At 37.9% G+C, this 23,791-nt stretch overlaps 1 protein-coding gene across 1 annotated transcript; it reads right to left on the reverse strand.

The window, feature by feature from the left end:
* Window positions 1-499: 499 nt before the first annotated feature.
* Window positions 500-9,229, reverse strand: LOC122482791 (olfactory receptor 5M9). Its single transcript, XM_043579086.1, has 2 exons — window positions 8,637-9,229; window positions 500-1,433 (listed from the first exon to the last, which is right to left on the reverse strand). Exons 1-2 carry the CDS (start codon window positions 9,227-9,229, stop codon window positions 500-502), a joined length of 1,527 nt encoding a protein of 508 aa, XP_043435021.1.
* Window positions 9,230-23,791: the final 14,562 nt, after the last annotated feature.

Consider the following 23,791-nt stretch of genomic DNA (forward strand, 5'->3'; position numbering starts at 1 on the left):
AACATTATAGAACACTTTTTTTCTTTTTTTTTGGTAAATCAGGGACCACTAACATCCTGAAGGTCATGAAAAAGACATGAATTCTTACTCTTTTTCTTATGAAATTATAAATTTCATATGAAACGTAGGTGGAGAAGCATGTGTATGGAGAAAAAACCCTAGGAAACCATGTTTGACTCTAATAAGGGCACATACAAATTAACTTATAATTAATTAACTTATCAACTTATTTACGAGTTCCTCCAATGACTACACTTATCCCAATTTTATATACACTGTGAATTACACCAATATGTCAGTTTGTCAGATGGTTGTAAACACAAAATAAAGCAGGTTTAGCAGTTAGAGTCCATTCATGGAGTAAAACATCACCGTGTTAGATTGGACCTTTTCTTGTATATAAGAGTCACCTTTAGAAAATCCTTGTTGCATTGGGACTTTTATGCCTGGACATTTATAACAGGTAGCAACATACCACAACAAATATTTTTTGCCAGTTTCACTGCCCCACATTTGCCTTGGCAATTGCTTTGTTGACTGCCTCTCTCACATCCTTGTTCCTCAGACTGTAGATCATGGGATTCAGCATGGGGATCACTGTGGTATAGAACACGGCCACCATTTTCCCCTGCTCCACGGACTCTTCAGTGGGACGCCTGAGGTACATGAATATAAGAGTCCCATAAAACAGGGTCACAGCTGTCAAGTGGGACCCACAGGTGGAGAACGCCTTCTTCCTGCCCTCAGCAGAGTGCATCCGTAGCACGGTGACTACAATGAGGGTGTAGGACGTGAGGACCACAGAGAGAGAATATGTGAAGTTTATTCCAGCAATAACAATCATCGTGTATTCTTTGATGTGGACCCCCCCACAGGCAATCTTGATGAGAGGAGGGTCTGCACAATAGAAGTGGTTGATTTCAAAGTTTCCACAGAAGTACAATCCATATGTCCAGAGGGTACATATTAAGCTAACAGAGAATCCATAGACATAAGGCACAGAGATAAGTCGAACACAGACAATCCTGGACATTCTACTGCCATAAAGCAAAGGCTTGCAGATGGCCATGTAGCGATCAAAGGCCATCACTGCCAAGATATAGACCTCCACGTGGACAAGGGCAATGAAAAAGTAGCACTGCACCAAACACCCCACATAGGAAATAGTTTTTGTCTCTGATAATAAATTTTCCAGCATTTTGGGGGTGACATTGGAAGAGAACCACACATCGACAAAAGACAAATGGCTCAAGAAAAAGTACATAGGGCTCTGAAGCTGAGGACTGATGCTGATCAGAATGATCATGCCAATGTTCCCTAAAAGAGTGATCGTGTAAACTACTAGGAATATCACAAAAAAGAGAACTTGAAATTCCTGACGACTGGCCAAGCCCAGAAGAACAAATTCTGTCACATCCGTGAAATTTGGCATTGTCCTAACACAGAGCCAGTCTGTAGTGCCTATGGAGAGGAAAAAAAAAAAAAAGAATGGATCTGTTTTTTTCTTGAAACTTTTGAGTCATATATATCTTTATTCTAATTCAAATCATTTAAAAATCGATGCAAATATTGTGCCATGTGCAAGATAAGAATATGAAGGCATCATCAGTTCCTGTAGTAGATTTTATAGGTAATGGCCATCAATATTTGTTAGTTCTTTATCAGTAAAATAGACAACTACCTACATTGGTATCATATATTATTAAAAATGGACATTTATATTTTGCTAGAGCAGTATAATAATGTTAAAATCACAAGGCACACATATGATTCAAGTCAGACGGAAGGTTGTCAGGGAATGGCTAAAGCCTATTCAACTTACGAACTTACACATTGGTGTTACAATCTAGTTACTGACATATTTGCCCTACCTTATGTCAGCATATGATTTATTCCTGCAACATATGAAATTCCTGGTTATATTTTATTTTGTTTGGCTAAACACCGTGCTTGTTTGAGTGCAGCACCCCGTATTAAAATTCTGTCAACAGATAAATATCATGAAGTGAAGTTTAGGTGACATGTTATTTCAGATTCCACTGGTTTTCAGAACGAAGCAATTCTACATCTTCTTATTCATTTTTCGCAGCTAATGTTATCACAGGGGAAAGTTTCCCCAAACAATATTTTTCCCATTTACTACACTTGCCCAGCTTACTTCTCTCAACAAGTAAAAACTTGCCATAAGTTCTCAAGGATGTATCTGTAGGCTTAGCACCATCTTGGGAGTTTAAGCTCCCCATAGTAATAATGGTTTGAAGGGCATATTACTGGTTTACCAATGGACCTTTGCTTATAATTGCTTATCCTAATTTATTCGCAAACATCAAAGCCAATTATATGGCTGATATATTTGTCATATCTAGAAGAGTTCTAAATTCTGGAAATCTGAGGGTGAACGAGATGTACAAGATTCTGGCTTGCCTCGTACTTTATTCTCATGGAAAAGGAGTAAGCAATACACAAGGATACCAGCAAGAGACTCCAGGGAGTGGACATGCTGTGACAAAAGTGCCACATGCTAGGGAGATAAGAAATAAGAGGAGGCAGGGCACAGACATACAGAGTGAGCAGAGATTTCTCTGAGGAGGTGACTTCTGAGTTGGTGAGGAACAGTGTGGAAATATGAAATGAAGGGCATGACGTGCAAAAGCTCAGAAGGAGAAGTATTTGCTTGGCATGTTGAAAAAGGGTGTTGCTAGAGACATCCTTTTATATATTGAAAAAATGTACAAGCTCTGTGATCACATTATGGCCCCTGCTATTAGAAACAGGATAAATTTAAGTGTGTTACTCTCTAAGAACTATTTCTTGCTCTTAAAATGTTTAATACTGGAATTAAAGATGCTATGGATTGGGCACATAACATAATAAGCATCGAAGGGTTTCTAATTATTAATTTTATGTTTTATTTAATTTAATTTCTTTTGACAGAGAGAGCATCCATGAGAGGGAGGGATGGGCCGAAGGAGAGAGAGAGAGAATTTTAAGCAGACTCCACACTCAGTGCAGAACCCAATGTGGTGCTCGATCTCATGACGCTGAGATCATGACCTGAGCAAAAATCAAGAGGCAGACACTTAACCAACTGAGCCACCCAAGCACTCTGATAAGCACCAAGGTTTCAATTCTAAGTCTCCCCTTACTATGTATTCCATGATTGTAACCCATCTTTTGTACCTTTCGAGTGTGAAAATACTGAGTCAGATGACAGCTGCAGACTGGTTGGGGACTAGAGGTAAGGGCAGGGATTTCCCTATGTAAAAACTCCTGACCCTACTTGATGCACCTATGATTCTCTAATTAACAGAGTCAACTTGTGTTAATGGACCTACTATCTTTCTTGAAGTATAAAACACAGGGGCACCTGGATGGCTCAGTCAGTTAAGTGTCCATCTCTTGATTTGGGCTCAGTTCATGACCTCACAGTTGGTGGGTTCAAGCCCCACATTGGGCTGGACTCTGTGCTGACAGCATGGAGCCTGCTTGGGATTCTCTCTGTCCCTCTCTCTCTCTCTCTCTACTTCTCCCCTGCTCTCTCTCTCTGTCTCTCTCTGTCTCAAAAATAAATAAAAAGTGAACATCAAAAGTAAATAAAGTATAAAACATGTAAAAAAGCATCAAGGTATCTAAGATGTATAAATTAATACTACTTCTCCAATTTTTAGTCCCTTCCTGTGTGTGCATTTCTTCTCCTCTGTACAAAATCATCAGCTCTGTGGTTGTAATTGCCCAGCTTGGATGTTACATATAACTAATACTCAGGAATGTTCACACTTACCATTTTTTTTTACGGTGCCGTGATCTCCAAGTCAGCTTTATAGAATACATTACAGTATTCTAATATTATAAAAACTCTTCAAGACAGATTCTTCTAGAGACAACAATCTCAGCTTTATAACATCAGTAAGAATAGCGAACTGTTACCGAGTGCTTACCGAACGTTTTGCATGCAAAGGTCCTATGAGACAGGTTCTATCAGCAACATCACTTTGCAATGAGGAAACCAAAGCACCGAGGCTGAGTACATCTCCCTGGTCAGACAACCACTAACTGACCATATTAGGATGCAAACCAATGAATTTAACTCCAGTGTTGTCCCCTCAATGACCTTATATTGCTGCCTCTTTGATGACCTATTCTATTATCTTATTTCTTTACATTTAAAAGTTAGCTTGATTATCCTTCAAGACATAACCAAGTTATCCTTTTAACGGCCCATCCTCGATAAACTAGAAGAACTTTGTATGACCCTGGAGCAGGCTGAACCACAAAGATAGCAGACCATGGACTGCTTCTTTCTCCTCCTCAAAGTTTGAGAGATCCCACAGATCTGGGATGAGATGATCAAATGACTTCTGGGAAAAAGCCAGTTGATTGCCCGAGTGCATCATCTGTCAGAACAATTGAGAAGATAAAATGTGTAGTTTACCAAAAAAAAAATGTATTAACCTTTTAGGAATTTCCCATGAAGAAAGATAATAGAGGTATAGTTACGAGTCGAATCATTCCCACTGACATAATATTCTCACCTCCATTCAAATATTTTTTAAAACAACAGTGCGTGGGGCGCCTGGGTGGCGCAGTCGGTTGGGCGTCCGACTTCAGCCAGGTCACGATCTCGCGGTCCGTGAGTTCGAGCCCCGCGTTGGGCTCTGGGCTGATGGCTCAGAGCCTGGAGCCTGTTTCCGATTCTGTGTCTCCCTCTCTCTCTGTCCCTCCCCCGTTCATGCTCTGTCTCTCTGTCCCAAAAATAAATAAACGTTGAAAAAAAAATTAAAAACAAAAAAACAGTGCGAAGGAGGCACCTGCGTGGCAACTAAGCATCTGACTCTTGATTTCAGCTCAGGACATGATCTCATGGTTCCTGAGATCGAGCTCTGTGTTCAGCTCTCTGCTATTGTAGAGACTGCTTGGGAGTCTCTCTCTTTCTCTGTCTGCCTTCCCCCCCAACCAAAATATCAATCAATCAATCAATAAATCAATAAATGCACAAGCAAGCAAGCGAACAAACTTTAAAAATTAAAAATAAATACAACAATGGGAAAATCAATGGTACTTGTAGAGAAGAGTAATGGGTAAAAAATGAGAATAAAATGTTATAAATCCCCATTGTAATGAGCTCCCTATGATGTTTTGAATGGATAGAGATAAGAATATTTCCCCATAATATAATTTCAAAAAATAAAGTACCGTGATAACAAATAAGTCTGCAAAGAAAGTCTCAGTGGTATGTTCAAGACAGAGACAAAAATGAGAAGATTTGACTGCATTAATCTGTGTTGCAAAAATACACAATCTGCAGACCTACCTTCAGCAGAGAACAACAAAGGACAGTTTCCCAGTGTTTATAATAGAATTTTGAACACTGAGAGCATTGAGAGCATTTCCCCAAGGAGCTGCCCAGGTAATCATAAAAGGAATAATGATTAAAAGTCTGGAAGTATCTCAGGAGGGAGAAGTTAAGGACTGTTAATGAGAAGGGTAGTCTTTGTAGTAAAATTAAGAAATCAAAATTCTTGATAACATGATGTAACTTTTCCACCATCACATGGGTTCTGCCTTCTTTCACTCAAACTTGGCAGTTATGCATCTCAGGAAAATATTCTTCTTCTTTTTTCTTTAATCTTTTAATGATTTATTCTTGAGACAGGGAGAGAGACAGAGCATGAGAGGGAGAAGGCGGAGAGAGGGAGACACAGAATCTTTAGCAGGCTCCAGGCTCTGAGCTGTCAGCACAGAGCCCAACGTGGGGCTCAAACCCATGAACCGTGAGATCATGACCTAAGCTGAAGTTGGACACTTACCTAACTGAGCCACCCACACACCCCTCGGGAAAATATTCTTGGTTTGCATCATGACAAAGAGAGATAAATACACTTTATGTTAGAGCTGCTTAAATATAATGAGGCTGACAGATACAGAAATAAATGTAATACTAAGATTTATTTTTAAAGTATTTTACAAAGATATCTTGAATTCTCAGCAAATGGCAAAATTGCTTTAAGTTCTGTTAACGAAACTAGAATCATAGATATTATTAGCCCAACAAGACCTTTGAGGTTAATGACTATCACCTAAAATTAACAGGCAAATCATAAAAAATGATTTATCCAAGGTGACTAACAAACTGCTTTGAAATTTGCAAACTCAAGCAGGAGCATCATTTGACCTTTGACCTCAATGTCCTCATTCTTTGTATAACACTAAACTAACTCTACAAAAAGGTAAACAGGGAAATCTTTTCATTTTTGAAAAAAAAAAAAACACACACAAAAAAACAAAAAACAGGTAACAAAGATCCAGACCCACCTGCTCACAGACTACAAAGTATCAAAATACTTTAAAACCACACTTTGAAATTTATTAGTAATCAACAACTAATTTGGCACATCAAGAGCTCTCTAAATGTGGAAAATAAATGGTTGTACTGACAAAGCTCCTTTTAACTAAACCCACAAGTAACATTGTGCTAAATCTTACAGTCTTTAGGGTGTTTAAATTTTGCAACCATAGAGACAGTGATACAGTATTATAATTTAATCCAAATTAGTAATTTGTATAAGTGGGAGTATTTTTTTCCTAATGTTTATTTATTTTTGAGAAGCGAGAGAGACGGAGCATGACTGGGGGAGGGAATGTTTATTCTCATACACATCAATCTCATGTTATATTTATATCTTTGAAGGTAAATTTATAATTACTTACATGTATAATTTAAGTGTGTATTACATTGTTAAGGTTATGTATTTTCTACATCAAAACAGCAGTTTGTTTGTTTATTCATTTACCAAGAGACTTTAAGAAAGCCCAAGGTTTGGGTTTTTTGGGGGGGGTTGTTTGTTATCTGTTTGTTTTTAATGTTTATCTACTTTGAGAGAGCGGGAGAGAAAGAGAGCATGAGCCAGGGAGGGACAGAGAGGGAGAGAGATAATCTCAACCAGGCTCAGAACCCAACTCGAGGCTCTATCCCATGAACCATGAAATCATGACCTGAGCCAAAATCAAGGGTCAGACACTCAACTGATTAAGCCACCCAGGTGCCCCAACAAAGTCCAAGTGTTAACGTCATTGTCTCATGCTTGTGTTTTGTGAAATGAAATATGAGAAATACCAAATTATGTTAACACTATCATGGTGGGACATGTTATTAGCAACAAATAGACTACCTAAATACTTTATGTCTTTCAGATACAAAAATTATTTCAAACTACTTAACTACCTTATCTTAGTCACAGATGTACCAAGTGTTCCCCAGGAATATCAGTTTAATTTTTTAAGTGAACTCTAGAGAGCTGTGCTTTCAAAAATACACAACCATTCACCTATTCTACCCAGTCTTTAGTCAGATTGAAGACACTGTCAGGGGCATGTGAGAAGTACAGTCTGGTCACTGACCACCTTGGCATTGAAATACGGCAGTTATTGGAATCTGTAAAAGAGAGACACTTACTATGTTGTATCTCTCTTAAACACAAAAAAAAAATCTAAAAGGGATTAACTACAATAGGATAGCTATTTTCAATGGGGTAGTCTCGGAAAAGACCCACCCTTCATCTTGAAAAAAGCATTTGTTCTCACAGGGTCTCACCACTGTAAGCCAGACCACCGTTTTGATGTCATCATACTAGAAAACTAAGTGAAATATACTATTTTTTGGCCCCAATTTACTCTCTAAATAGGCAAACTGATAAATATATCCCAAACTCATCCATTGCATTTTTTTTAAGTAAGAAAAACAATCTTTTCATTGTAGCTAAGTATTTGAACAATTGCAATTAGTGTACCAGGGGACTTTGGCTCAAATAACCTTTTCAATGAATTAATTTATTAAATTTTAATTAATCCTCACTATTTACATCAACAGGGATAGATCTATCTCCTTTGTTTTTCTGAATTCAAGACTTCCTCTTTTTTAGTTTTTAATTTTTTGTTTACTTTTTAAAAGTTTATTTATTTAAGAGAGTGCATGTGCACCCGTGAGTGAGTGGGGGAGGGGCAGAGAGAGTGAGAGTGAGAGACATAGAGAGAGAGAGAGAGAATCCCAAGCAAGCCCCACACTCAGCACAGAGCCCCACATGTGTCTGGGTCCCCATGACCCTGGGATCAAGACCTGAGCCAAAATCAAGAGTTCGACGCTTAACCAACTGAACCACAAGGCACTTCCTCTTTTTTCTTTTTTTAATTTTTAATGAACAAAATCGTTAGCTTTTGTGAAAAGTCTTTAAGCGATGTGCTGAACAACAACCTGTTGGCTAATGCTTATGAAAACACAGGAGATACTATCAACTGAATTTTATTTTGTTAAGCATGTTCTGCTGGCCACTTTGCTCATGGCTTCTTTCACATCCTTGTTCCTCAAACTGTAGATCATGGGATTCAGCATGGGGATCACTGTGGTATAAAACACAGCCACCATTTTCCCCTGCTCCACGGACTCTTCTGTGGGACGCCTGAGATACATGAATATGAGAGTCCCATAAAATATGACGACAGCGGTCAAGTGGGACCCACAGGTGGAAAAGGCCTTCCGCCTCCCTTCGGCTGAGTGCATCCGTAGAATGGCAATGAGAATGAACAGATAAGAAATGGTGACGACAGTCAGAGAATATGTGAAGTTAATGCCTGCAAGTATGATCATTGTATATTCTTTTACGAAGGTCCCAGCGCACGCCATTTTGATGAGAGGTGGGTCTGCACAGTAGAAGTGGTTGATCTCAATTCTCCCACAAAAGTACAAGCCGTATGTCCAGAGGGTTGCTGCCAGACTAGTCAGAAAACCATATATGTAAGGGAAAGAAATCAGTCGAATACAGACAGCTCTAGACATTTTGCTGTCATAGAGCAGAGGGTTCCCAATTGCCATATACCTATCAAAGGCCATCACAGCAAGAATAAAAATTTCTACATGGACAAGGGCAATGAAAAAGAAACATTGCACCAAACAACCAGCATAGGAAATAGTTTTTGTCTCTGATAACAGATTTTCCAGCATTTTAGGGGTGACATTGGAGGAAAACCACACATCAACAAATGACAAATGACTGAGAAAAAAGTACATGGGGCTGTTAAGCTGTGGACTGATCTTAATTAGCATAATCATGCCAATGTTGCCCACCACGGTGACAATATAGACCGCAAGAAAAATGACGAAGAAGAGAACTTGCCATTCCTGATGACTGGTTAATCCCAAAAGAATAAACTCTGTCACATCGGTGAAATTGAGCATTTTCTGAATTCTAATCAATATTGTTATAAATCTCAGCGATAACTAGAAGGAAATAAATTTAAAAATCAGGTATGGTTTGTTTAGTAATTTGTTATCTTCCTTTATGCAATATCTATGACTACACTTTGCCATTCTTTACAGCAAATTTTTCTTCTGGGCACTTGGTATGTAACAGGCTTTGAAAGTTACTGAGGTGAATAAATAAACAGGACCTGACAGTTATACCAAAATATTGTGATTGAAACATACTAGTACTAAATATTGTGCTTAGCCAAATTTCTAAGACTACTTCTTAAACATCTCTTATTTCCAATACTGGTGTATATTGTAGTTTTGTAGTTTAACATATTTATGAAGGGCTATAGTTCTCCTTTTAACCCAACTCCAAAATAGTTTTTTACCTTATCACTTTTTCACCATAAGCATAAAACATGTTCTCCATGATTAGGTATGGAAGCCACTTAATCAAATAATTCGCCAGCCCTAAGTGTCAGATAAAAAAATTATTTTGAAGCTAACCTCATACCTGCACTCATTTATGTTCTTGAGGGACAAACTTACGCACATGCATATATTTATACATATTCCCTGGGTGTGGACTCTTTTGCATATCTAAGATGTAATTACAATCTACTAAATATTATTGACTATAATGTTCTGGAGATAAAAAATATGTAAAACAAAGATGTTAACATCACAATTTACAGTGGTATTTATGCAAATAAGCTTTCTAAAACTATGATATATTTTTACAGAGTTATAGTAGAGTCAGAAATTGGGGATTGTTTCACTCTACTTTGGAAATCCAGTGGAACTCTGGAAAAGCATCTTGGATATTTTGAAACTTATTTTCAATTTATTCATTTTCAATTTTTTTTTTTTTGAGAGAGAGAGAGCAAGAGATCAAGCAAGGGAAGGGCAGAGGGAAACAGAGAGGGAATCTTAAGCAGGTTCCACAATGAGCGCAGAACCCAAGAAGGGGCTGGTTCTCATGAGAGTGAGATCATGACCTTAGCTGAAATCAAGAGTTGGTTGCTTAACTGATGGAGCCACCCACGCTCTCCTCAATTTATTTATTTTCAAATTTTTATTTGACAAATGTAGAGGTTGTTTCATATAAACCTTTTCCCAGAACAATATCACCCAAATTATTTTCCTGAGAAAACACTACCATGATGTTAATAGGTATTATGGAGAAAAATCTACAAGTGCTCATTTAACAAATAATAATGAGAAATCTTTATATCCTATCCAATCTCTTAGCGATACACAATCTACCTACTAAAGGTAGACTGTGAGAAGTCCTGTGGGAAAGAATTCTGTTATACTGACCATAGCCAGCATTTACTTAGCTTGAAAATGATAAAGATAAAGAGAGAGAGAAAATGAGAGAGAGAGAGATTCCACCAGCATCAATGAACATTCATGTTCTGTAGGACACAAAGTGCACTTCTATTTAATAAGAATCCTGAGATAGCTTTTCAACAGGACACTGAATTTGTTGGAGATGGTATTGTATCGTGCCCTCCGAAGGCTAAATGTCATTTTTAGGGCAAATGATGTTTCCAAGACCTTTGTTTTAATTCCAGCATTACACTTTGTTCCACTACAGTTTGACGGACCCTATCCATTGTTATCACCAGAAGAGATAAGAGCAGGCATGAAGATACATTTCTGGCCATAATGGAATAAACAGACTCTTATCCACAAAGGTAACTTCCACCCACCCCTCTTGGAAAGAAAAATTTTGTTGGGAGAAAAGAGAAAGCTACCAGCCAAAGTTGATGAGATTGGGACTATATAACTCCAGAGTCTCAGGCGAACTAATGAAAACCTGAGATGTTAACTAATGGCTTAAAGATTTTAAAGAATAGTAATAGTCAAAGTTGTCTAAAATTGGATGAACTGTTTTGAAATACATCTGTCACAGATTTAATAATTTTATCTCTAAAATTCTTTGTTTTATTATATACAGAGTGTCACCCTTTCTATATAACTTCTGTGTCTTCTCCCCATCTACCCCCAGCCCCAAGGCTTCATGCTCCCTTTATGGGGCTCATTCTCCCCTAGAATAGTTTTCCAGTGGCCAGTTTGACATGATCATTTAGATTTAAGCATGCATAGATACACAGAGATAAACTACAGCTTTGAGAATGAATGTGATTGCATTGAATTAGACTTGAGCATCAGACTACTATGCATAATGCAGTTTCCTTTAACTTACATTAAAGAATAACCAGCTACACTTGCTGTGTTATTGGTCAGCTCACTAGTCACAGCATGTGTGCTAATACGTTGGTCAAAATTATTTACCTACCAATTTATCATTCTTGTCACAAAAGTTAAATTACCATGTTAAAGGAATATATTTGCGATGTAATAAGTAAAAAATGACATCAAATCCGGGTAGAAAGCAGTAATATGGAAATATATTTTGTTTGGGGTTTTTTATCACAATTTTTTTTCCAATATGCACAGTAACGGTGCATAGCACTTAATGCAACTTCCATAAAGCTAAATGACACAAATAAAATGATAAATCATCTGCATTACGACTAGCAATTAAGTGAATATGATGGATGGTGTTGCTTTTCTCTGGACAGGGTGATATAAATGTGTTGCAAACTGTTATTATCTATTACCTATGATGGCTGAGTTCTTCCTGCCATTACTTTTCCTTTTTTGAATTTCTGTGCAATTGTTCCCACATAAACATAAACTTCATTTTAAACTAATCTTAAACATTGAAATCCACTAACATTATAAACTGGTTTTTTTTTTTTAGCCTTGTCTTCCAGCCTTAAAAAAAAAATTTGTGTTCATTTTGGGAAGAAAAGGTTATTATCAGGCAGGAAGAAAACGTAACAAAATATTTCCCCCCATTTATTGGATGCACTTTTCATTGCGTTGCTATGTTCTCAGGTTTGGAGATACTCTTTGAAGGTCTGGGTAGGGGAGAAAATGTGTGTTGAGTATTTATCTCAAATGTGCTGCAGCATTATTGTGAGCTCCTGTCATCACGTGCAGTCCATGGGAACAGAAGCAAAAGAGTCCCTCAACAAGAAGAAATTGCCTTTTGAAAGTTTTCAACAGATGTACTGGTATCCGAATCAACAGAATATGCCTGTGGCTACCTTTACACCCTTATGCGTTTTCCAAAGGTTAGTAATGGAGGAATTCTTCCTCGGAAAGTCAGAGCCGAGGGCCTGGTGTTAAGGATGAATCGGCACAACAAAATGCTATAAAAGATGGTGGTGGCCGTACTTCTCAAAAGCTGAGTACATGAAAACCTGACAGGTGGTTAGCCAGGTAATAGATAGCAATGGTGAATTCATGGGAAAGTTGGCTCGATTTTAAAAAGAATGAGGTCTGAAAAAAAGTAGGGGCGCTTAGGGACCTCATTAGCACTTCGAGGACTGTCCTCACCATCTAAAGGCAAAAACGCATGCACAGACTTCCCATATTGTGTCACTCTGTATTTCAAATTAAATTACCAATAAATATGCATTTTTCCCCAAAGACCAGGTATGAGGAAACACTAAGTATTCTAGTTAAAGAATTCTGTTTCTGGTGTCAAACTTTGGTTGAATTCTGGTGCCATGACTTATTAACTTGGACTGGTTTCATACTTGTTTTGTTTGGTCTTTAATTTCTCTATGCCTTAACATGATGTAACAGTAATAATGATAATACTCTTCTCGTTGTTTTATTATGAGTATGAAAAGAGATATTACATATTAACGCATAATAAATACACAAGGCACAATTATTATTAAATGCACTCTGAGAAATTATAGCTTCCATTAATAGTTTGTAGTAATCAAATAATCAACTCTCTATGGGAAATTCTCTCTCTCTCTCTCTTTCTGTCACTTTCCTTCCTCCCACCCTCCCATTTCTCTGTCTCTTCCACGTGCACAGATAAACACCAACACACACACATAACGTGCATGGGATAATTCATGGTGATTACAAACAGTAAAGGAGATAAAATATGAGATGAAAATTTAACCTGACAATTCCAGATACATTTTTATACCAACCTGAGAACAAAGAGAAATATTCCCGGTAAGAATACAGAAGTGAAAAGCGAATGCTACTTGAGAGATGATGAACAATGTACACCAGGCAAGAGATAAACTGGAAGCCCACAAGAGAAACCTCCCTTAAATGTTTGCCTTATGGGGAAAAAAAAAAGAACCAATTAAGTTTTGTCTACAAACAACCCTGGGGGAAGTACGTCTCTAGAGGAAGAGTCCACTGTTAAGGTTTGTTGTTTTAAGAGATTTGCACAATTGTATTGTTCCCCAAACTCAAGTTATTTTGAATGTGTCCTGGGATCAGATTAAGAAAAATTTGCTTTGGGTTTGCATCATGCTAAACTTAGTGATGGTGTCACTCAATCTGCACAAGGCAGTCTTGCGTTCTGCACTCCATACTCTGTGCCATTTGGCTTTTCCAGTGAAAGATGAAGCAAGTATCATTATTCCCTACAACTAAACCTATAGTACATCAAAGCAGGAAAAATGTATGTGTGTCAAATCCTTTGTTTTATAAATAAGGAAAGTGAGAGATTTAATAATAGCAACAATACGGCGTATATTGAAGTTAGCACATGCCAGTTTAACTTAATTCTCCTAATTACCTCTTGAGGTCATTATTATTATTTCCATTTTGTAGACAAGAAACTCAGAGCTTAGGGAGTTCCAACGACTTGGTTAAAATCACACTTAAAATACGTCAGGGACTAGATTCTTGATTCCGGACTTTGATTCCAGAATTTGTACTGCTATTCATCTCATCCTATAGCCCCAAAGTAACTATTAATTGGACAGATCAAAAGTCCCAACTTCTGATTCCAAATAACTTTCATTTCCACGACACGATTGGTGTATACCATATATTCTGTACAATATATTCTATCACAGTCTTAATGAACTTGAAGGAACACAAATATGTTCTTTGTATAGCAAAAAAAATGTGGATAATTTCAGCGGTATATGCATTTGATCACATGAATTGAGTCCTCTGGCAATTTATGCCCTCAAACTTGTTCCCTCTTCCGGCCTGACCACTGTACTCATATGGCCTCACTTCAGTTCATGCAACAAGAGTCTATTTCTGCTTACTGAGACCACTGAAGGAAATTGATAGTGTCCTCAAAAGTCTATTCTTCTCCCATTGCAAATAAGATTTTCAGTAGAGCAATTGCCTTGTTCATAGCCCTACCCAGGACCTATAATACTACTGGGCACACGGTAGATGTTCAAGAAATCTTTGTCGACTAAAGAAAATGACTAACTGATTATATTTTCAATAGGTGAACTATACAGGCAAGAGAGGTACAAATCTATTACTTAGATGTTTCTCAGAATAAGTTTGAGAATCTCCAGGTTTACCATGAAGCCACACTTTGGAACTGAGGAGTGTTGATTAAGCATATGTAAATTACAGCTCTGTGTGGATCTTGAGAGAATAATTGCTACCTTGAGAGCATAATTGTGTTACTTAGAACTAAGTGTTTACCAGCAACAGAGGTCTTAGTCCTTGCATCAGAAACAGGAACTTACCACGGACCCAGAATTTCTTTTAATGACAAGTTAATTATTTTTTATTCCCTCAAATACTGTGCTGGATTTAATTTTTAAGGCTAGCTGCTACAAGACACTAAATAGCCTCATGTAACTCCTCTGGATTTTATGTTGAAAGGTGGTTCTCAGTGCAAGGAGTCATAAGAACGACTCATTTAGCACAGAGAAATCCAGATAAGACAACGTTCGCAGAGCAAGAAGGTGAATTTTTATTATTCTAGTTAGAGTTCTCTCCAGACCACAAAGTTTGTTTCATCCAATTATCTACCTATATGGGCCATGAAAAAATTACTTTCCCTTTAAACACTTCCTTGGGGGTCCCAGTATAAAATTATAATTTCCTCCTCCGTATTTGCACAGCACTCAGTTGGTATTGTTTATGCAGTAATTATCATTTTGTATCTTGTGTAGTCTTAAGTGCATGTTTCATAATGCTTGATGATGAAGAGCTTGAAACAAGACACTATCTGACTCATCATTGCACCCTTAATAATTGTGCAATACCAAGTATTTTGCTAGGTGCACATGCCATGTGCAGTGAAATATTCACAGGTTCAGGGATTGGGATGCGGACATCTTTGGGAGCCATGTTTCTGCCAACCACAGAGTATTGGCTTTTTTTCCTCTTCCACCTTCCAAACTTCTCATGAGATCCTCTTTTTGTCAATCTAATTTGGATTCAAAGGAGGAAGGGATTCTGCAATCCATATTTATCTTCCTTAATCAAGGTGACACATGCAATCTAAGGCAAATTCCTTTTTTCCCTCATGATAGGAAGTTATTACAGAACAATAAAGCTTCATTGGACTTTGTCATTGAGGCACGTGGAATGTTTCCTTTTAAAGTGTGAAAGAAAGAACAAGTGAATAAAGGAAAGAAAATGATGAAGAATAAGAACACACTACTATCTTCAACCTAATGATGTTTTTCTTCACAAGCCCAAGCATCAAAATAGCAAAAATGAAGGAGTTAACAGGATGAAGATTTACCCAAAGCTACATTTAAACGTGATGTGTGTAGGCCAAATAAGTTGGTTCCAGCCTCACTTCAATGCATGTTCAAGACGGCATCATGAAACAAACTGAGGACAATCACTGGGGGCTCTTTAGCTGTGAGAAAATTGTATGGATGTTTCCTCAATATTTGACCCCAAAATAAATAGAGACATTGTAGGATAATAACCAAAGCATAACAAAACATTGGATATGTTTGCGCTTCTCCCTGAAAACTCATTGCCCCAAATGATGACAACTGCCATGTAAATTAATTGATTGAAGTGTTTCAATTGTGTACAGTGGGAGATAACAAAATAAAAGTTTTTGTCTACTGTTGATGTACCTAAAATTCAGCAAGATTAAAAGTCACAGGGCAAGTGAATTCAAATACAAAGAAAGTAGAGATGATAGTGCCTTGGACTGCAAGTAACTTGTTCTGTGAGTGTTCTGCAAGATAAGCAAACACTTCTAATAAATCTTAACTTGATAGAAGACTGATGTCTTGCAATATGAGTAGTACATGACATCAAATGTCACATAATCACAACTCAGTCAATGGTGCTTCTCTCTCTCTCTCTCTCTCTCTCTCTCTCTCTCTCTCTGAGGGATTGTGGGTGATCATCTTCCATACTCAGATGCTTAGTCTCAGGCCATGGTGTTTGGCAGAAATCAGTGACTTTTCAGAACGTTTGAAGGTTACCACAACTGACACTAGTGTATTTTTTGTCACTTCAAAGTTCAGAAAGTTGGAAGGTGCCCACAACTGACACTAGTATATTTTCTGTCCCTTCAAAGCACCTATGGGCAGTCCTTTGCTTTTCCATACAAGAGTCAGGTGAGGAATGCTTTGCTTCATTCTAGGTCAGGCTGCCTGCGGATATAGACCCTTTCCTCTGCTGTCTTATTGCCAGTTACATTAAATACAGTATATGACAAAAGTTTATTAATACTGTACTGTGTCAACATCCGTGCAAGCACATACAATGGCTTCCATGCAGGAAAAGATTCCATTGAGCCAATAGATAGCAGTAATTCCATTAGTGATAGTGAAAGTCAGTCTACACAATAACCCTACTCTCCCTTGGCTCCCTCACACCAGCCATGAAGATTTTCAAAGGTAAGTGTAGGTTGATTTGTTTATTTTTCTTTATGTTTTCTATTTTCCTTATTATTTTGTATTTTATTACAGTATTGTAATCATTTTTATATGAATACTTTGGGTTGTAGAGCAAATCATCTGAATTTCCATTATTTCTTATGAGTAAATTCACTTTGGATTGAAAACATGTTTCTGAAATGAACTATGTCCCCAAACCAAGGTTTATGAAAAACTGTAGAATTAACATGAAGCAAAGTAGAATTAAAGTGTATTTAATTATAAATCATTAAACAAGAGGGAAAATATCCCTTAACTGATGAAGGGTACCATTATCATCCATAGTGAAGATATAATAATATATGTAACAGATGAATTATATAGTATAAATAATTTAGAAGGATAATACTGGAAATTAAAATTAAATTTGCATCTTTAAAATATTTTAAGCTTTTACAAAAGCAAACAAAAATAAGAATGAATATATAGAAGGTATGAATAATAATTATATACATTTTTATGCAGAAATCTAGACCAATCAGAAGGCATATAAAAAAACAACTTTTGAATATTTGTGAAAATTCCTAGTGGAAAAGCACAAAAATAATATAATAACATCTAAAACATATGAAAGAGTACAAGGTTTTTAAAAAAATAACAAAGAATACATCTTTAATTTTTTTTCAATATTTTTATTTATTTTTGAGACAGAGAGAGACAGAGTATGAGCAGGGGAGGGGCGGAGAGAGAGGGAGACACAGAATCGGAAGCAGGCTCCAGGCTCTGAGCTGTCAGCACAGAGCCCGATGCGGGGCTCGAACTCACGGACCGCGAGATCGTGACCTGAGCTGAAGTTTGACGCTTAACTGACTGCGCCACCCAGGCGCCCCAAAGAATACATCTTTAAAATAACATTAATTGGGGCGCCTGGGTGGCGCAGTCGGTTAAGCGTCCGACTTCAGCCAGGTCACTATCTCGCGGTCCGTGAGTTCGAGCCCCGCGTCGGGCTCTGGGCTGATGGCTCGGAGCCTGGAGCCTGTTTCCGGTTCTGTGTCTCCCTCTCTCTCTGCCCCTCCCCCGTTCATGCTCTGTCTCTCTCTGTCCCAAAAATAAATAATAAAAAAAAGTTGAAAAAAAAAATAACATTAATTAATTAAAAGAATTTATAAACCAAAATATATACTTACATAATTCTTAGCTCTAAGGAGAAATCAAAGCCAGAATTAAATTTAAAGCATAACATAATAGGAATGATGCATTTCACAATATATGATATGGTCCAAATCTGAAATAAAAACTTAAATGGTTATCATCACTTAATAAGAAAAACATGTAAATTGATCAATTAAGCATTTGATTCCAAATGTTTGAAAAATTGAATAGTAAATATAAAGATAGTTAACCATGAGATTCATAAACATAAAGGCAAAAATTGATAAAGGAAACAGGATTGATTTTTTAAAAACTCAGCTAATTCTTGAGAATCTGGGGTTGGGCATTTGCACATATGGGCAAATTACTAGCTAGTATCAGCAAAACAAAGAGAAAGTATGAAACATATAATATTAGGAATATAACGTTGGCAAACAGGTGTTCCAGATCATAGCTGAGGGTTCTGTTTCATGCTGTCATTCAGGATCTCCAGTTGACAGGTCCTCTGCCCTCAACAAAGTCACTTTAAGCATCTATCCTCAGCTACCAGATGTTGGAGGAATGATGGGGAAGCCATCCATACTTCCATATGTATGGACATATGTCCATATGTATGGACATACAAGTCCATAGTTGCACTTGATTGGTGACAACCAGTCACCAGAGTTTGCGGTGGCCTCGCACTTCCAAGCAACAACCCCAGCAAGAGATCTATACGGAACATATTTCCAGAATCTGAGGACCTCTCACCACCTTTACTGCTCTGCCATCATCCTAGCAATCGGCTCTCTTGACCGAATTATGGAACTTCCCCCTGCCCGAGTGCCTCTACACTCCCAAGTTCAAAAACTGAAGTGGGCCTTTTAAAACACAAGTCACTTTATATTGCACCTTAGCTTGGAGCCCTCCCACATCTTCCAATTTTTCTCAAAGTAAAAACCTTTCAACAGTTCACCCATCTTAAATAATTGGCCACTAAGGCCCTATTATGCCTCTGATTTCATAGTCCATTAATTTTCTCATTGTCCTGGGCTCCAGTGCAATGGTTTCCAATCTGTCTTTGAAACATTCTTTTTTCCTTTTTCTTAAGTTTTATTTTATTTAGACAGAGAGAGAGAGGGCATGCACACATGGGGGAGGGGCAGAGATAGAGGCAGAGAGAGAGAGAGAGAGATTGAGAGAGAACCCCAAGTAGGCTCTGCACTGTCAACACAGAGCCCAATACAGGGCTCAAACCCATGAACTGTGAGATTATGACCTGAGCTGAAATCAAGAGTCAGACGCTTAACCAACTGAGCCACCCAGACACCCCCAAAACATTCCTTGAATGCTTGCATTATAAGCCCTTTACACTAGCTATTCCCATACCTAGGGCACTGCCCCCCGTAACTGGCGTGGCTAATGTCTAGACCACTTTCATAACGTTTTTGCTTACTATCACCTTCTCAATTAAATCTACCCTCATTCTCATGCCTCTCAAGCCAGAGACACTCCTGTGCTCCTTTATACTACAATAATTTTTTTCTGAGTTTGTCATACAATAACTAACATATTACATGATTCACTTGTGTATTATGATAATAGTTTATGTATGTCTAACACCACCAGAATATAAGCCTCATGAAAACAAAGATTTATTTTTCTGTTTGGTTTGTTGATAACAAATAACGAAAACAATGCCTACTACATAATAGACACTCAGCTAATACTTCTTACATGAATGGGCAAACTGATCAACTAAACAGCAATTTAGAATGCTAAGAAATAGACTAAAAGAAATATAAACAAGTTTATGTATAATATTATTGGCATTTTACAATTTGTGGAGAGAGGTGTTTTTTTTTAATATTTATTTAGAGAGAGAGAACACAGAGAATGAGCAGACAGAGAGGGAGACAGAAAATCCCAAGCAGGCTCTGCACTGTCAGCGCAGAAGCCAATGTGGGGTTTGAACTCACGAACTGTGAGATCACGACCTGAGCCGAGAGTAGGACACTTAACCAACTGAGCCGTGCAGGCACCCAAGAATCAGTCTGCTGTTGGAGATAACACCTATAACGTCCTAACTCCATTTCTTAGTTTTAACCATGAATAAACTACATTGAGCTAAATTTCTGGGACTCCTGAGGAGCTCAGTAAGTTAAGCATCTGACTCTTGATTTTGGCTCGGGTCATGATCTCACGGTTCATGAGATCGAGACCTACGTTGCGACCTGTGCTGACAGCATGGAGACTTCTTGGGATTCTCTCTCTGTCTCTCTCTCAAATAAATAAATAAACTTTAAAAAGAAAACTACCTAGAGCTAAATTTCCAATTTGTCTTTTTTTGTGTGGAAATTTGGGACAGTAGACCACTAAGGCAAATGGAAAACACAAAAGAATATTATTTGAGATCAATTATAGTGAAACATCTGCTGGAGATCCATATTATGGAATTCTACCAGCATGACTCAAAGACACTGGTAATATGATAAAAAGAGAAAGACAGAGTTCAGTGAGAATCCTATAGATTTTCTGTCATGGAAAATGCATTTTCTGTGCCAGTTTCCTCTAAAACTACCTATTTCAACACATCGGTATCTAAAAAGCATGCAATTTAATGAGGAGAACACATAAATTAATAGATATTAGAAATGAATATGCAACACAGTTCCTCTCCTACCTATGAAAATTAGAGCTTCTTAATGACCCCACAGGTCAAATTCTGGCCAGTGCTATGGGATTTATATTTTACCCAAGTTACTGACATCAGCATTTATCTCAGAAGAATCCCCAAATGTTTCAAGAAGAATCAGTTAGAAGTGTAATCCCAGTGGAGAACATCCTTAGAGGGAGAAAAACTAACGGGTAGCACTATACTCTCTCAAAATAAGACTTTTTTGATCCGTATTTGATATTTCCCTGATTCAAAACAGTTGTCTGCAATGAATACTAGGGCAATACTTTAGGCAATGCTAAAGGCCAAATCTAAAATGCTCCGGGAACAAAACTTCTCATGAGCCGGAATTCAAGTAATCATTTTCAGAATTTCAAGATCTCTAAAATATTTTCTACATTCTTCTTTAAAAAAATCACACAAAATAAGCACTAAGTGCAAAGCTCATGCTGTTTAATTTTCAGAATACAAATATGAAAACCATGTCTTTCCCCTACAGGAGTTTGCACACTGATGGGATGCTTAAGATCTGAAAATAAATAATACTAGGTATAAATGACAAATTTCCAGAAGAAAAACGCCTAGAACATGAGATGCAGAAGACATTGACAACAACAGTACCTGATATACACAATAATCAATAAGTATATGTCAAACATCCAAATGACTGAATAACATATTTAATTTATTGTTTCTATCATGCGTCTCATGTTCAGAAAAGTTTCCTAGCAGTGAGTCTAAAATCGAACTCGGAGCACTCTTGCCTCAAATGTAATTGAGGAAAAGGCACCTGACAGATAATATTTGGTAGTCCATGAGATGGGCGTCCCTAATCATATTTTGCAGTAGAATAAGCTGAACCCTTAAGCATACCCACCCGAAAAATAAATACTAAAACTGGGATCTACACTCGGGTCTCAATAACTTCCAAATTAAACCTTTTCCCACTACGATATTCTGTCACAACGTGAGAGACATTTTTTCAGGCAAGAAGTTGAAGACAATATTTTCTTGGGATAGTTGGTAATGAGAAAGCAGCACAGAATTGTCACTCCCCCTACCTTAAGGAGCGCCTGAATTTCTGCCCTGAGTCAATAATCAGGGCTTTCTTGGTGAGCTCAAGGGATAAGGAGCGTGAAGAGAGTATATTCTTTCCCAGGTTTGGAACTTTTCTGGTCTCAGCAAATGCCTGTTGTGATTTTCACCCAACATGCTCCTCGCCTGAGCAGCTGTGAAGGCTTTTCTGTCTATAAGCTGTTCCACAAATGTGTAATTATGAATGGATCGCAAGGAAGAGGCACTGTTACCAAGATTGCTCAGAATTAGTTCCCTTAAGTCCTTTCACTGTGATGTAGCATTCACTTTTATCTGTCTCTAGTGAATGACAATGCACATGTAATGTGCCATCATTCCTACCTGGTGCCAATAAATTTACAATCTTAGTTTCTGCTCAGAAAGAATTCCTCTCAATGGGCTTGTAGCAGGGCATTTATAATAAAGAACTTGAATACGACTTTACTAAACCAAAGTAACCATCTATTATTAAAGGGTAGGATGGGAGGAGAAGAAAGTATCACAGACCAAAATCTATAATTAACCAGGGAGACAGGGAAAGGCAGAAAGATCTTACTCTTTCAAAAAACATGACTTGGGCCTCATGTCTTTATCAGACACTTTGCTAAGGTCGTAAAGGTACAAAGATGAAAAGACATGGTCTCTTCCTTTAAGAACATCCTAGAATAGGGGCATCTGGATGGCTCAGTCGGTGAAGCTGCCGACTTCGGCTCAGGTCAGGATCTCACAGTTCGTGGGTTCGAGCCCCGCATCGGGCTCTGTGCTGACAGCTCAGAGCCCGAAGCCTGTTTCAGATTCTGTGTCTCCCTCTCTCTCTGACCCTCCCCTGTTCATGCTCTGTCTCTCTCACTCCTTCAAAAAAATAAAATAAAATAAAAACATTAATAAGAACTTTCTAGAATAGTGGGAGAAACAGGTGTACACTATGCATATGATCATGGTACCATGTCGTAATGGTGCTGATAGAATTGTAAACTCATGGCTGAACTATAATGTGGTACCTACACAGCCTGAATGTATTAGGGAAGAATGGCTAGAAGAGGTAATTCTTCAGCTAAGTCTTAAATTATAAGGGTAGAGGAAATGTGGAGGAAATCCGGGCCTGGAAGAAGAAAAGTCGGTTACGTGTTCCATAAGATGATCTTTGCTAACTCAAAACAACAATAATTGAAAACCTAACCCATCAAAAACTTAATGAATCAACTACTACTTCTCATTCTGTCTAACCTGCGAGATTATTGCCACATATCACATGGCAACAATCCAAACGTGGACACAAAAGCAAAGTGTTGCAGTGTGTTTGCCTTGTCAACTCTGGGAGTCCACAGTGCCATCCAGTAAATAGGGGGGCCACTTTTCCGGGATCAACGTTTCCTATTGTTTCTCCCATTTATTAAGCTTCAGCCACATGGCTTTTCCTTCTGTGGCTTCAACATGCCAGGCTTTATTCTGAAACTCTCTACTTGCTAGTGACTCTCCCGGTTGTAGTTCCCAAAGATCTGTCTGGGTTTGCCTTCTTCTGACCAATGAGGGTTCGATTCAACGTGTCACCTTCTCCAAGAGTCCTTTCCCCTCCGCTGAAATTGACACATCAGCACCACCCTCACTTGCGATGATCCCGAGCCATTGTCTTTCTGATTGCCTCACTTTACCTTCTCCATAACACTAATACTTGAAATATTTGATTATCTGTTTGTGTGGATACTTTGCCATCAAAATAGCCCACCTGGAAAACATAATAAAGGACTTTTTCTGCCTTGTGTATTGTTGCATCTCTCAATTGTAGCATATGGTCCAGTAATCAACACAGAATCCAACAGAGGTTTAAAATGAATGCAACATTTTAAACCAAGAGTAGCAACCACAGTCTCCAGATAACAGTTCTGCAACATGTGTGGAGAGAAACCAGTACAGAATCCAATAAGGGGAGACAGAAAGCTTCCAGGGAGAAAATGTGTAAAGTATAGGTCAGCTATCCATTTGTCCCTATAAGAGGTC

This window comes from Prionailurus bengalensis, chromosome D1, assembly GCF_016509475.1.
Source record: "Prionailurus bengalensis isolate Pbe53 chromosome D1, Fcat_Pben_1.1_paternal_pri, whole genome shotgun sequence".
Lineage (NCBI taxonomy): Eukaryota > Metazoa > Chordata > Mammalia > Carnivora > Felidae > Prionailurus > Prionailurus bengalensis.

Bases quoted from the DNA above. Each gene is read 5' to 3' on its own strand.
- LOC122482791 (XM_043579086.1), bottom strand. From the start codon at position 9,229: ATGCTCAATTTCACCGATGTGACAGAGTTTATTCTTTTGGGATTAACC. The intron at 1,434-8,636 runs CATACTTGCAGG...CTGTGTTAGGAC, and splicing joins GTAAAAGAATATACAATGAT to AATGCCAAATTTCACGGATG.